The sequence below is a fragment of the Spinacia oleracea genome, chromosome 4 (assembly GCF_020520425.1).
Source record: "Spinacia oleracea cultivar Varoflay chromosome 4, BTI_SOV_V1, whole genome shotgun sequence".
Classification (NCBI taxonomy): Eukaryota; Viridiplantae; Streptophyta; class Magnoliopsida; order Caryophyllales; family Amaranthaceae; genus Spinacia; species Spinacia oleracea.
Genome location: NC_079490.1, coordinates 171,908 through 187,648, shown reverse-complemented (window position 1 = coordinate 187,648; position 15,741 = coordinate 171,908). Strand labels below are relative to the sequence as shown.

General features: G+C 37.7%; 2 protein-coding genes across 2 annotated transcripts; both read right to left on the bottom strand.

Moving 5' to 3' along the window:
• Window positions 1-637: 637 nt before the first annotated feature.
• Window positions 638-5,171, bottom strand: LOC130459072 (uncharacterized). Its single transcript, XM_056843268.1, has 5 exons — window positions 5,029-5,171; window positions 4,714-4,778; window positions 4,501-4,562; window positions 3,134-4,376; window positions 638-1,142 (listed from the first exon to the last, which is right to left on the bottom strand). The coding sequence occupies exons 1-5, from the start codon at window positions 5,029-5,031 to the stop codon at window positions 881-883; spliced, it is 1,635 nt and encodes a 544-aa protein (XP_056699246.1). The 5' UTR covers window positions 5,032-5,171; the 3' UTR covers window positions 638-880.
• On the bottom strand, window positions 5,028-15,443 carry LOC110790434 (protein MAIN-LIKE 2). Its single transcript, XM_021995213.2, has 5 exons — window positions 15,084-15,443; window positions 14,572-14,913; window positions 7,071-7,715; window positions 6,784-6,984; window positions 5,028-5,411 (listed from the first exon to the last, which is right to left on the bottom strand). The coding sequence occupies exons 3-5, from the start codon at window positions 7,701-7,703 to the stop codon at window positions 5,034-5,036; spliced, it is 1,212 nt and encodes a 403-aa protein (XP_021850905.2). The 5' UTR covers window positions 7,704-7,715; window positions 14,572-14,913; window positions 15,084-15,443; the 3' UTR covers window positions 5,028-5,033.
• Between the last annotated feature and the right edge of the window lie 298 nt (window positions 15,444-15,741).

Sequence of the window (15,741 nt, the reverse complement as noted above, 5' to 3'; positions counted from 1 at the left end):
TGGCTTTTTCTAGGACCGATTGATCACCGATTCTATTTTATTCATAAGTTCCTCGATATCGCAGGTCATTGGGGTTACGGAGTTGCGCCCGTACCTCGTTTTCCTTAGTGAAGGCTTTTAGTAGACAACTCAGTCCATTGACTATTTCAATTAGAATAATACTAATGTTATAAAAGTCTAGTCTATTCTAGTCAAATGTGGTTTTCAAGTTCTCCTTACTTATGTTTTATTAGTATCATGTTAGGAATATTCATTTATTGGTTTAGTATGTAGTACCCAGCTTGCTAATTACGTGCCTTGTGTATGTTGATCATGGCTATGCTTTATTGATCATGCGACCCATTTTAGTGAGGATGCAACATGGGGTTTGGGATTGGAGAGCTTGTAGTTTACTATGAATTTGCTAAGTTGACTTTGGTTTATTTAATTGTTCTTTAAACTTGTTGAATTAGTTGAGTTGACTTTATTTTTGTTGGTTGATTTTGGAGTTAATTTCGTAGTTGACTATTTATAAGTTTAAAGTTAGTTTTATGTTTTCCGCTACAAAATTCTGAATAAGTCGTTACGTTTTCACACGGGCGCTAATACTTTGATAAATCTGTATATTTATATTTATTAAAAAGGTTATTCTAGAAAATGGAGAATTGTCGGTGTATTACAAAAAGTAAAAGCGTTACAATTTTTATGAAACAGAGGAACTCAGTCTTTAGGGTTTAATCCCTGTATAAAAAATCATGCTCTGACCCATACCCCTGCCATCCTGAGACAACAAAGGCTGGTAGAGGTAAGGGAGGATTAATAGGATTAATAGGTGTAAGGATTGAAGACTGAAGGATCTAGCAACTAATATTTCTGCTAGAAAAAAGCAATATACACACATTTAACATGCCCAACTAAACACTGAGTTCCCGAAACACTTCATTTTTCTTGAGGCCTTTCTTCCACCTGCCTCGTTGTGAGTGGATCTTGAACTTAAAGCAGGCAAATCAGACCTGTCCATTATGTTAATCTTAGGCGCCTCAATAACTGCTGTAGGCATGGATAATGCCCACTGCATTTCCCAAATTGCCAACGGCCTCATGTAAATTAGAGAACGGAAATGGCCATCCATTGTCCAAGCCTCCGGGGTTTGAAACCAATATCTACAAAATGAGAAAAAACAATGGAAAAAATTAAATTACTAAATAATACCACCCCTTAGAAGGAAACTTGGATGTTGCTGAAAGACGGTTTTACAGATAAAACACAACCTGGTACACCCACAAAAAGGTTCTAAAACACAAACCAACAAAGAATGACATCCCAGTGTATGAACTAGGGTTGGCAATGGATGAGTCCTAGTAAGACTTGGACCCATAGGTCAAAGAAATAAGAAGGTTACCTGAACGCATAGAGTATGGGTGTATGACTGTACGAGTCCAGCCTAGGTTCAAAACTTACTACTATCCAGTTTTATGTCGTCCAATTTTCTACAAGCACATAATGCACAAAAAAGAAAATGGCCACAAAAATCCAACCATAGCTTTGTTTTGTTTTTCTGAACTTAGGTCGTCTTTTTCTATCTATTTCTAGTTTACTTTATTTTTTAAGACAGGTACATAGGGCCGGTTTGGGTTGGGTTGGGTTGGGTTGAGCAGGGTTTGGACTTTGGAACTGAATATGGACGGAATGTACCTATCTGAGAACACTTACACCCTACCTAAACTCATAGGGTTTAAATAAATTGGATTATTGGACCCATACCCTAAACTTTAGGGGAGCAGAAGTTCTATACATATGAGCTAATGATCAACTAATCATAAGATGGAAAGACCATTTGGTGTATAATAGTTGTTCCATCTTTAACTGAAAAATGAGAATGCATGCAGTTCCTATCATTAGATGATGCATAAGCATTGGGCTGATAAAAGATTAGCCATTAAGATCGATTTTTTGATATTTCGGTCTGACTTGTTTTGTGGTTTGTGTGTGTATATACTTATATAAAGCCCATTAAATAAACAAAACACAAAATATTATGTGGCATCTCAGTATTAACATTCAAAGGAGTTCTTAGAAGATTGTATTTAGGACAAAGCTGCATAACTTATTTAGGATTTCTAATATCTACTAGTTACGTGTATCCGTAGTAGGAGTTAAGGTCCGATCTATTCACCTTATTTCACTTATCTGAACTTACTATAACTTATTTTAGTTGTAAATTGTACTTGGGTAATCCTTATCGACCCTTATCTGACCTTTTATCAATTATTATCTGAACTTATCAACCATTATCTGAACTTATTTTAACTTATTGGTCTTGAAATAAGTGACATAAAGGTAAACGAAACATGACCTTAAAGTTTGAGTGAGTTTTATTTACTTATTTATCTAGTAGTATTTAGTTTATTTATTTCTATTAGGGTGTAGTCTGGAATTATGTTCGGGTTATTGTTTTCAGATATGTCAAGCGATACGATGTAAATATTAGGAGAAGAGTGGAATATTGATTATTGAGTTTCACTTGTGCTTGATTTACTTTTTAGTGCTCTTCAGTGATCACTTGACCTTTTTTCACATTGCTTGGACACTTCAAATTCAAAATCCTCTAAATTTGTTTTCAGAGATCTAGACTTTTATTTATTTTATTTTAGTCACCCGGATGGCCGGAACTATATCATTAGATTGTCGCTTCAATCACGATAAGCTTTAATTACCAATCCCTCCCACTGTGCCCCTAAGAAGATTTTGAGGACAAGGTCAGTGTGAAGAGAACGTTCATGTCCACTCCTACTAAGTTCTAATCATCATTAACTAAGCAAACATAGGTGACAACTTCTTAAAAATATTATGTGTAGAACCGCAAACCACAAATGAAAAATATCCTCCAGAAAGCCAATATTTATGGTTGCATCGGACGAAGGGTGCTAGATTGTAGACGGAAAAATAAATAAAAATATGCAGAAGTGACAGTGACAACTGACAAGTAACAAAATAGACGAGGGAAAAGGTGAGATTGTGCAAGTCAGAAAATCTCTTCGGCCACCAAAATAATGTCTGTGATTGGTAAGAGTATAATGACAAATGACACTCTTAGGAGAGAGAATAAGTAAGCAAAGAAGATTCGCTACAGTAAAATAAAAATACACCTTACCCATATCCGTCTTCAGACCATCCAGCAATGAAAATTCCTTCAGCAGTTGAGAAGGCCTGCTCCTCCATCCCTGCAAGAATCATTTTAGCAGCCACAGCATAAGTAACTCCAGTCCAAATTTCACGTGATTGCATGCAGGTCTCATCCACCTTTCCGTTGGGATGTATCCCATTTACAGCACCTGCCCTGCCTCCTTTAACTTTCATGACATTGTAATCAAAGAATTTCTGCAGGGTGCTCTTGATTTTGAAGTCATCGAAGAGATTAGGCAACCCAGACGAAGCTGTGTACCACTGTCCAGCTAATTGATCAGCTTGAATAGATTTACTGTTACTACTTGATCCAGAGTCATAATTGAAGTAAGAGCCATTCCACAGCTTGGCTTCAAACGCATGTTTGGCCATCTGAAATTTTCTCTTGTATTTTTCACCAAATTCCTCGTGACCTAATTGGAAAGCCATTGCTGCTGCAGCCTGAAGTGCTGCAAGCCATAGACAGCCACAGTAAGCACTGACTCCATGAACTGTCCATGTATCATATGTCTGATCTGGAAATCCATCATTCTCTATAAGGCCATCACCATCCATGTCAAACTGGTCCATATACTCCATGGCAGCACGAACAGAAGGCCAAACATCAATTCCAAATGCCATGTCTCCTGTTGCTGCGAAATCTCTGTAGACCTGGAGTACAAACTTGGGGTTCAAATCCTTCCATTTGCTTGTATCGTGTATATTATAAGCATTCATCTCTTTCCACGGGTCATGTGTTCCCAGATCATGAGGAACAGCTCCTCTTACTTTGCGAATTCCCCAGTTACCTTCAGCTAGGAATCGTACTTTTCTACCATCCTCAGACAGGACAGCTTTGGCGAATTCACGTTGAATACTAAGTTCAATTTTGGGAAACAAATCAAGCAGTGCAAAAGATGCATAGAAATGCACATCATATGTGCACCACATTACGTATTCCACTCCTTCCAGATAAAGAAATCTACCCACATCATTACACTCATCCTGGGGTTCTGCCAAAGAAAACGGCTGCTTAGCTTTTCTCAAGGGTACTACTATCTCCTCTAAAACATTTCCTTTTCCAGCATCGGCCTTATCAACATTTGCCCCATTTCTATGCTCAAATACCAAGCCTTTAGAGTCTACCTTTTCTGCTGACGTAAACTTTGTGTTCTCGTCTTTTGTCGGCTGCTTTTTATCATATAAAGAACTTCCAGCTGCCTCAGCCGAGTCTGCAATGAAAATTCATTTATATGTGAAAGAGGCAAAAATGGAGAAAACATCAATTGCCCCTTGCATGATTCTGATGGCCAACAGATGCATATTTCAAAAAACATGACAACTGTCAATTAGTACCTATCCAAACAGTCCCACCAGCTACCAGAAAGTATAGTTCATTAAACAGTGTAAAATTGTACCTGCAAAAGGGAAGAAAAGTTAGCTAACTTGACACTAGGAAAGTATACTGAAAAGTGAAAACACACAGATCTAAAGAGGAGAAAAGCAATTATAGTGTGCCATAACTACTAAAAGCAATTATAGTATCTTCCAAGTTTCATAATTTCCTACCATTCTGGCAGTCTATCATCCTTCAGCACCGGGTCTTGCCATTTCTCAATATCCTCCTCCCATCTCTTATAGTTTGATGAGGATTAAATTACAAACAAAAAAAACCTTTTTAGAATAATAACATCAAGGAAATTAAAAAAATTTAAATGCCCAAAAATTAAAATAATCAGGATCACACATTTTACTATTTATATATTTATATGCCGACCTCTTCATTCATTTTACAAATTAACTTGCTAAATGCTGGGAACTTGTCATTTCCATAAACCTCAACACTCGCTAAAATTGACAGTTATGGATGGATATACATCTTACCATCACTAGACAAGTGGCTCAACGATTAAACAACGATTGCCCCTCCGCGGAATCCGGTCACCCTCATTTTCTTCTATTTCTGACTCATCTTCTAGGAAACAGAGCTTTTGATTCCACATAAGCAATTCAATCTTGTACGACTCGGTATAATTGTGGCCATGAGACCCACGATTATTCACAAATCGAATTCTATGATCAAAAAAGCTGAGTTTATGACCTTCCAAGTTTACGTCTACTTGGCCAAATTGTTTTGCAACAATATGTGGTTTATGATGAACCACAAAATTGTTGCAAAAAATAGGGCCAAGACGAGTCACAAACGGCTTATCTTGTTTAAGCTCGTCTGGAAGCAGCCATGAGGCATAGGGTGTCCAGCAAATATCCTGTCAACAAAACAGCAAACAAGCACTTTGAGTCACACCTAGGAACAACAACTTAAGGCTGCAGCCACTATATGTTTTCCAACAAGCCAAACAAAAACAAATAGATCAGGGTAATTTGGCTTTAGTTTTGGTACTTACGGTTATAAAACTTATTTCATGTCACATTTTATATAGATTGCAGCATAGTTTCCCTGTTTTATAGTTCTTGAGAATTTAACATTCCCAAGTTTCCATTTCTGCTTCTGTTGCCATTTTTGTGCTTCCTAGGTACACATCACCTAGGAGTTAAATGGACCTTCCTGCCTGTACGGTAGGGAAGTATTTCCACAATCATCAAAAAAAGGAGACAAACTACAAAAAACCCTATAAATTTAGTACCATATATTCGGCCTATGTTTTAGGTGGAGGGAGAAAACAAGTAGTAAGATGTAAAGAAGGATACCAGCTGATGATAGCATCCAACCCACGACGAAAGGAAAACCAAAATAAGACACCTGATCAACGGTTACTAGTAACACGGTGAGGACATCATTAGCTAAAGATGGAACTTAGTTAGAATCCCCACACTGAAAGTCTAAAACAGACAGAACATGAACTTTGAACAGACCAAACATGAGCATTAAGTGTGGCTTTGCTTTGTTCTACAGACAGTAGTCAGATAAATATCCTATTCAGGCTAAGTTTAAAAAGACCTTTCATAAAAGTTGGTATGATTACGTAATGCTTTCAAAGACTAGATAAGAGAATGCTCTAATTGGTCATCCCCTGACATGTATCGACCACCCAATCTCAGATTCCTTCTCATCATTGCCAATACAGCGCCAATTTCTGAGTTATTCATACATGATAAAGCAGCTTTGTCAGATGAGGTAACTTCAGATTCTTCTTCAATTGACTTTATACCAGATTGCATATTAAGACGACTCATGTTCACTCTACAACTTTTTCACAAACCAACCTAAACCCTAACTTTTCTTCATTAAAATTACACAAAATTAATGAACAAAAACAACCGAAATTTAGTTGTAGAATGTCGAAAAACAGTTAATTGAAAAACAATTGCAGCAATTTAATCCGAATGATTCAGCAAGAAGATTGGGCGAAAAAAAATTTGGGGGAAGGAAGAACAGAGAAGATAGAAATTTTGGGGGATTATTTTTTTTTACTTTTGGCACCAAGTTAGTTTTAAGTGGGAAAAGGGGAGGGAAAGAGGGTGTAATTAGTAAAACCGGGCAAGTCAAGCCGGAAAACGTTGGGTCAACGCCTGAAAACTCATTTAGGTTGTTTTTCGCAAATTTAAGTTAGTTTAAGGTCTGTTTTTGCAAAAAAATTAAAAAAGGTGGTCTTTCGCAAATTTGCCTTAAAAACATACCTCATCTTCAAGACTCTCAAAAAGCTCATGCATCTTCTTTACGTAACTTCCCCGGCGGTCCATGGATTTTGTAGCCACCTTTTCAATTATCCACCTCATAGGAAGCTCGTGCTCATCCAATGGCCTCGCCTCCAACTCACCTCTCACTGATTCAAGGCCTAAACAGTCCCAGAGCTTTGGGATCCGCACCAAGAAGAAGCACTAGACACAATACAGTCACAATCACATTCACATTTTAAAAAAATAACAAAATAACAAAAAAAAAATTGATAAAAAAAATTGCTTACCACCAATAGCCATACATTGCCAGCTAATTTGTTCTCCTTACATTGACCCCATTTTTCCAGGTGATGCTGAAGAAAAGCTAGCATGGCTGCTCCCCATGCATAAGTGGCAGATGTGGTATCTGGATCACTTAGCACTTCAAAGAAGGGGGAATACATACTTAGCCCATCGGTGGACGGCATTATGAAGCACCGTGCAATAAGCATCAACAATGCCATTTTCCGCTTCTTCCATTCGATCTCGGTGTTGTAGATTATCTTGTACAACTTGGCCGCTGAAACATCAGAGATCTCCTCATCTACGAATACAGTAGCAGAATGCTTACTACTGTATTCTTGGATGAGGACTGGTTTGCCATCAATGCGCAATTTAGCTAGAAATAACACATCTTGTAGTGTTATTCCTAGTTTATGCCCATTAATGTCAAAGGTGTTGGAAGTGTGATTATAATAGCTCAACACCTTTGACACAAAGTGCGACAAAATGGAATGTTTCTCTAATGATAAAACTCTGAAAAGACCTCCCAAACCAAGACAATGGTCAAGAAAAGTTTGAGAATCCTTACGTAATGATTCCCTAACTAGAGCAATGGTGTCAAGGCGACCCACAACTTTTACTACTCCAGTAACCTCCATTTACAAATCAACCTAATCACATTATGATCAAATAAAAAAATTCCATCAGATTATTACACAATGCAAAATTAATTAAACTAAAGATTCTAACTTTGGAGAATACTAGAATTATTAGGATCCCATTTCTCAAACTTTTACCAGATCAAGTGTTTAACAAACGAAGACAAACACGGCCATTATTACACAATGCAAAATTAATTAAACTAAAGATTCAAACTTGGAGAATACTAGAATTATTAGGATCCCATTTCTCAAACTTTTACTCGATCAAGTGTTCAACAAACTAAGACAAACACGACCATTATTATACAAATTCGCGTTGATCCGATACCCAAATAAGTCAAGCAATTCAACATTCACCATTTTTAGTTAAATACAACAATTCTCAATTTGGTAAACAATTACAATGCCTATAATTAAACGCTCATTTTCCCCCAAACCAAAACAAAAACCCTAGCCCTAAATTAAAAGGGGGAACACGGGAAATTTCAGGAAAAAATAATAATTTATATTATAACGAAATTAAATTACTTGTGAATTGCTAGGATGAAATCAATAGCTAAACCATTTACAACATAATTAGCGAATCTACCATTTTTACCGCATAGCAACAAACGGAAACCCTAAAATTTCCGATTAAATGTAGCAAACAAAGATGGAATCAAACATCATTTAATCAAGGAAAAATTGACGAGAAAAATCCCAACTTTGAACATTTCGCTTTTATTAATCCCAACTATGATTTTTTTTTTAATAATCCAAACTATTACACCCAATTACTTTTAACAGCCCTAAAAACTGATAACCGGTTAAAGTGGTAAACACTTGCATATTTGGACTTGGGCCTTTAGTTTTCTTCTAAAAAACTTGATACACGTCATTCATTCCATATCCATTCACCCAAAGTTACACCATTTTCGTTTTTCATCTACTGTAAAAGAAATCAAAAAACAAAAAGGAAACCTTCTATGTACTGTCACTCTCCCTCTCTCGCTTCTCTCTCCCCGCCATAACATTACTGTCAATTGACTTTATACCAGATTGCCTATAACCATGCTGCAATGTTCTTATTATTTGAAAATTGTACTTGGTTAGGTTGGAATGGTTAATCCATTTGATGCTGTTACTTTGAAAATCTGGCATGGAGGGGTGTTTAAAAATGTTGCAAATGGTGCCTTAATTTATGAGGGAGGTAGAGGTAGGACGTTTGAGGTAGACCCTGATGAATTATGTTACTGGGATCTTATAGATTTGGGTAAGAAATGTGGGGAGTATAGAAAGATTGAAGGAGTATCATATTTAATTCCAAACCTTACTTTAGTCAATGGTTTAAGGAAGGTGATTAATGATAAAGATTGTTTGGAGTTGGCTAATTTAGCTTCAAAATTTAGGTGCGTGGAGGTGTATTTGCTTCATGGATTAGATGAACCACCTTTGGCGTAAACCAGTCTTTTAGACCTCAAAAAATCCAACCAAAGAGGGGTCCATCATCTAAAACTGTCATTACTCCAGTGAGGTCAAGTCCTACGAAAAAACAAACAATTTTTATAAGTAAACAACTCACTGTTTTGAGGATTTTGCCACACCAGAAAAACTTCTTTCTAAAAAAGATGTTGCCAGATCATCATCCACCCAAAAAGTTGCTTCCACCTCATCATTAATGACTAAACATACATTATCCACACAAACTTCAGATCTAACCCCTGAAACCCTAGCTCTTTGCCAATATTTTCACAACCAGCAACAAACACTACTTCACGTCCTTCTTTCTATATTTCCCACACACTCTTCACCTCTACAAAATTATAGTGACTTTCTAAACTCATATGAGTGGAATGATCCAAGGCCTGAGAGTCCTTTAAATTTTACTGATCTGGTAGGCAATTTTAGTGATGAGAGTGACAGTGATCCTATCTATGATCCTATCTATGATCCTTTTCATGATAAAGGGAAGTTAGTCTATAAGAAGAGTGAGGTAATTGGAGAAATTTGTGATGATGTGGAGAGTGGTGATTGGTGAAGACTTTGGTTATGAAGATGGAGATTTTGCTGAGACTGGTCAAGGTGGGGAAGATGATAAGGATCTTGACTTCGAAGAAGAAGAAAAGGAACGGATTATCAATGAGGAGTTGCAGTTTGAATCGGAGAATAGTGATGATGAATATAAAACAGCTAGGGAGAGAGTGAAGGCTTGTAATAATAATCTTGTTGAACTAGCTCAACAACTTGAAAGAGAAGCATATAAGGGTAAGCTAGGTTCACAACAAGAAGCTGCAGAAATCGGGGAAGGAGAAAGGCCAAGTGTTGGTGGATATGTGAATGAATACGCGGAGAGTGATGATGAAATACACACACCACCTGATAGTTCAGATGAAGATCTGAAAGTGGGTAGAAAAATAAGACCGAGACTTCTTGTTAGCCCTCACACCGATTTCTCACAGTTTAAGTGGAAAGTGGGGCAAAGATTTGCAACACGAGATAGTTTCAGACATAGTTTCAGACAGGATGTGGCTAATTATGCAGTCTTACAGGGGAGGAATGTGACATTTAGAGTTAGCAACAAAAAAAGGCAGCAAAGGTTAGGAGTGAAGTGCGTTGAGAATTGCCCTTTTTATGTGTATGCATCGTGGGAATCTAGAAGGGCAACTCTGATTGTTAAGAGGGTGTTCAGTGAGCATACATGCCATAGAAATATGAAGAAGAATAGACAGTTAAAGGATAGTTGGGTTGCGAAACAATTTGTTGATGTCTTTAAGAGTAGACCACATTGGCCCGCCAAAGAAATTATGGAGTGTATTAGACGAGCATACAAGGTGTTGGTCAAAAGAGATTTCGCTTACAAGGTCAAATATGCAGCTCATAGGTTGTTACATGGTTCTATGCATGACCATTACAACAAAGTTGAGAGTTATGTGGCTGCATTGAAGGCTTGTAGTCTTGGTACGCACTTAGACCTAGTTACCGATGTGACTAAGCAACCATTCCCACCTGTGTTTCAGAGGTTGTTTTGTTGTTTTGAAGGTCTGCAAAAAGGATGGATGGAGGGATGTAGGAAGGTATTGTGTGTAGATGCATGTTTCTTGAAAACATTTTTAGGTGGACAACTACTTTCTGTTGTTGGGAGAGATGGAAATGATCAAATGTTTCTTGTGGCTTGGGCAGCTATGGAGGGTGAAAACAACCTTTCATGGGAGTGGTTCTTTGACCAGTTAAAATCATGTCTTAATCTAGGTGAAGGAGAAGGCATTGCAATCATTTCTGATGAGCATCAGGTAACCTCTACCTTCTTTCTATAAATTTATCATCTTCACTTTCTTCTATTTTAATTCTTGTATTATGTTTTCTGCTTTTTTTTTGTTCCCCAATCAGGCAATTTTAAATGGTGTAAAAAATGTCTTCCCGAAAGCAGAACATAGGCATTGTGCTAGACATATCTTTGCCTTGTGGCACAAGACCTACAGAGGGAATAAGATAGAGCTGCATTTTGGAAAATTGCAAAGGCTTTCAATCTGGCAGACTACAATGACGCCTTAGCTGAATTGGAAGCGATCAACGTAGATGCTGCCACTGATTTTAAAGGATACAATCCAAGATTTTTTTGCAGAGCCTGGATGATGCAATTACTAACAATATGGCAGAAACCTTTAATGGTTATATAATCCAAGCAAGAACAAAGCATCTCATCTACATGTTAGAAGACATTAGAGCTGCCCTTATGCAGAGACTGGTTTCCAAGAGGCAGGAAATGCAAAAGGCAACGTCAATCCTTTGACCAAGGATTCAAGCACGGTTGGAAGATGAGAAGCTCAAGGCTGCAATCTGTGATGTTATTCCATCGAGTGATCACCTCTTCAATATTAATTACTACCTTGATAAGTTGGTGGTTGACTTAGATGCAAAAACTTGTACATGCCGGAAATGGGATATGGTTGGAATCCCTTGCAGCCATGATGTTGCTTGTATCTACTTCCAGAATAAAGAAGCTGAGGAGTTTGTTGATGACTACTATAAGAGGGATTCATACTTGAGTGCTTATGCAGGTATGATTTTGTTTTCCAAGTTATGGTTAAGTATGGTTGTGTTCTCTAAGTTAAGCATCTAACATTTTATGATTAAGTATGGATATGTATGCATCATTATTCTTTGATTAGGTTTGGTTATTTATGATAAATAGCATGTTATGCACAGGCTCCGTTCCACCATTGGAGGGAGAAAGACATTGGCCTAGAATTCAGAGCCACTTAGACCCACCACCCATTAAGATAGGCCCTAGAAAACCTAGAAGAAATAGGATTTAGGATCCTTATGAAAAAACCCCGAAAAGCCTGGTTCATTGAACAGAGTTGGTGTGGAGATGACATGTAGTTTGTGTCTTGTCAAAGGGCACAATAAAAGAAGATGTCCAAATAGGGACACGACTATTCCAAGAGAACCGGCTCCAAAAAGACCAAGGGGGAGGCCAAGGAATGATGGCCAACAACCACATTCAAGAGCAACATCAAGTTCCACTACTGTTCTTTCTTCTGTACATCCACAAAACAACACGTTGTCGGTTCAACAACACGTTGTCGGTTCAGTTGCAGGATACACAACCGTCACAAGCACACCACTCAGCAACTGCCCAACCCAGCCAACTTGGCAAAGGTGGAAGGATGATCAGAGTTGGTCAGGGATCAAGGGGTGGAAGCACCAGTGGTGGAAGAGGGAAAATTAATGCAAATAGTACTGGAAAAGGGAAAGGGGTTGCAAACACGACAGGAAGAGGAAGAGGGGGTGTGAATGGAAGTAAAACAGGTCAAGGAAGAGGTAGAGGAAAAAATCATGTCAGTTCATGAGTCGTGTTGTTTCATGTATCTGATGTAGTTTTATTACTCCCTCCGTCCCAGATTAATTGTTACACTTACCTTTGCACAAAGTTTTAGGTGATAAGTGGTTGTTTGGTTATCAAATGTTATTCTATTAAAAAAGTAGATGTGATAGGAGTTAGTGGGGTATTTTTTAATTGAATGAGAGAGGGTGTGAGGACAAAAAAAAATCTAGTGGGAACTGGGAAGAGAGAGACAATATAATAATTGTAGGGTGATTCCTAATTTAGAAGTGTAACAACTAATATGGGACAGACGAAAAAGGAAAGTGTAACAACTAATCTGGGACGGAGGGAGTAATGTTGTTTTCATGATTATGTTGTTATGCTGATGCTAATCTTTTATGATATCGTATATGATGCAGGTACCAGTTGGTGTTGGAATTTACATCGCAGATGATGGTTCAACACTAACAAATGTAAGGCATTGTTAAAGTTTTTTGTTGTTTTTATGTTAACATTTTTGTTGCTGTTAATTCTTATTGGCCTTATTTTCATGTTACAGCTTCCTACAAAATCTGGTAGACCAAGGGGTAGGCCTAGATTGGTTAACAAGCAACCCATCTTTGCAAGCCAGCCAAACCAAGCATCCACTTTAAGTCAACCAACTCAGTAAATGGATGAAAAATCAACAACTTATCTAACTTTTTGAAACCAAAACATATCAGTTACTGTATGTGTTTAAAATTCACCAGTTGTAACGTCCAAGATTTAACTGGTTTTCAAGTGTTTTTTGCTCGTATGTTTAACCTTGGAGAATGCCATTAAGTTTGTTGGAACTTAGATTGTATTTTGACATTTTTTTGGACCTTGTGTTATTTGTTTAATTTGGCACATTCTGTAGCATTATTAGGGGTGAAAAAACCCGATTCGACTCAACACGATCCCTAGTTTGACTATGGATCATAATTCCAATATAACCCAGTGCTCTTACTATACCCAGTGCTCTTACTATTTAACAGGTGATTAATGTTTATATTATGTAATGCCCCTGTGTTTTGGGGAGGATGATGATGCCAACGACGATAAAGATAATGTAACAAAAAGCCCGAATTAATCACTCAAAGGAACACACCCGATGGATCAGGTGAATTTAACAGATAGTTGTCTTCGTCTACTTCGTTTATCAATTAAATATCACATTAAAATATGAGGCATGAAAAAATTTAAAATTTTAGGCGGAGAATCAAAGAAAATGGAGAAATGCATGAGAAACAAGGGTTATAAAGAGATTTATCAAAGAAATAAATAAGGGGAAATAAATGCATTGTTTTTTAAAAAAAAAACTGCCTATTGCCACGTCAGTGCCACGTCATACGTGAAAATGGCTACAGCAGGTAACTTACCTGCTAGGTCCGTTAAAAGTCAATAGGTGTAAAAGTTTGGATTATTAAAAAATAACTCCTAGTTGGATTATTAAAAGCAAAACACCCAAAGTTAGGATTATTCTGGTCAATTAATCCTTTAATCAATTTAATCACACTAACAATCACAAAATAATCTCCAAAATCCCCAATTCTACATCCAAAAGCATGATTAGAACTAGGATTAAACTAGAACAAAACCTAATCATGATTCTAAGTGCAACAATTAACTAATTCAAACATTAAAAATCAGAAAATTCAAATAAGAAAAACACTTCAAAAGTTCAACAAAATCTTGTCAATTGAAAAGCAAAGTAATTGAATGAAAATTCAAATCCAAAATCCATTAATTAAAATTCAATAAAATTCAAATCCAAAACCCATTAATTAAAATTCAATAAAATTCAAATCCAAAACCCATTAATTTCATTTCCATAGCTCAAATGCTCAATCATTGTTAATTTATCATTTTCCTGTTTTCAGATTATTGAGTCAAACAAACTAAAAATTAATGAACACTAACAAGTAACACCAATTTTCAGAAAACAAGCAAATTCCATCAAATATAACATTCAAAACGTAAAATAACTTTGAATTAAAGATTTAAAGCGAATAAATTAAAGGAATAAACGCAATTCACCTCCACAAATTTCCGTCTTCCTCGAAAATCACTGCTGCCGTGCTAGTGCGGGCTGCCGGCTGCGACTGGCCGACTAGGGGTCAAGGTCTGCGACTTTGCGTGACTGTGTCGAGGCCTCGAAGGAACAAGTTGATGCCGTCTGTGAATCTGCGAGTGCTGATGCGGGTCTGCGTCGACGGCTGCGGCCTGCGGGCGGCGAGATGCGTGGCTGCCGGCGGCGGCGGGGCTGGTAACAGACTAGCAGCAGGTAGGCGGTAGTGGTAGGCGGCGATTTGACAAAGGAGGCGAAGACAGAGAACGGAGGTTAGCTCAAATGCTCAATCATTGTCCATTTATCATTTCCTGTTTTCAGATTATTTAGTCAAACAAACTAAAAATTAATGAACACTAACAAGTAACACCAATTTTTAGAAAATCAAGCAAAATTCCATCAAATATAACATTCAAAACGTAAAATAACTTTGAATTGAAGATTTAAAGCGATTAAATTAAAGGGAGTAAACGCAATTCACCTCCACAAATTTTCGTCTTCCTCGAAAATCGAAAATCACTGCTACCGTGCTAGTGCGGGCTGCCGGCTGCGACTGGCCTACTAGGGGCCAGGGTCCGCGACTTTGCGTGACTGTGTCGAGGCCTCGAAGGAACGAGCTGATGCCGTCTGTGAATCTGCGAGTGTTGATGCGGGTCTGCGTCGACGGCTGCGGCCTGCGGGCAGCGAGATGCGTGGCTGCCGGCGGAGGCGGGGCTGGTAACAGACTAGCAGCAGGTAGGCGGTAGTGGTAGGCGGCGATTTAACAAAGGAGGCGAAGAGAGAGAACGGAGGTTAGCTTTAGGTTTTTTGTTTTTTGGGCTGTAATTCTGCAATTCGTTGGTTTGAATTTCTTTATTACTGGGTCACGAGTGCATGTACGAAATTACACCAACAAGTCAAGCGGAATTTCCAGAAAATTTTGTGCTTGTTGTTTGTGTTTTTTGGTTCAGAATTTGAATAAAATTTCCAGAAAATATCAACGGATTTTTCATGAAATACCCCCGAATTTTGGCGTAATTCACCAAATGCCCCTCGACTTTCAGTAATTCACCAAATGCCCCTCACAAATGACTTAATACCCAAAATACCCTTACTAATGATGCGCCGTTAGTCCTCCGTTAACCTAATTTTCAAATTCA

Coding starts and splice junctions, on each gene's coding strand:
- LOC130459072 (XM_056843268.1), bottom strand. Junction 4,563..4,713: donor GATGATAGACTGCCAGAATG/GTAGGAAATTAT, acceptor TCCCTTTTGCAG/GTACAATTTTACACTGTTTA. Junction 4,377..4,500: donor TGGTGGGACTGTTTGGATAG/GTACTAATTGAC, acceptor TTTTCATTGCAG/ACTCGGCTGAGGCAGCTGGA.
- LOC110790434 (XM_021995213.2), bottom strand. CDS start 7,703: ATGGAGGTTACTGGAGTAGTAAAAGTTGTGGGTCGCCTTGACACCATT. Junction 6,985..7,070: donor GCAATGTATGGCTATTGGTG/GTAAGCAATTTT, acceptor TATTGTGTCTAG/TGCTTCTTCTTGGTGCGGAT. Junction 5,412..6,783: donor TTGAGAGTCTTGAAGATGAG/GTATGTTTTTAA, acceptor TTTTGTTGACAG/GATATTTGCTGGACACCCTA.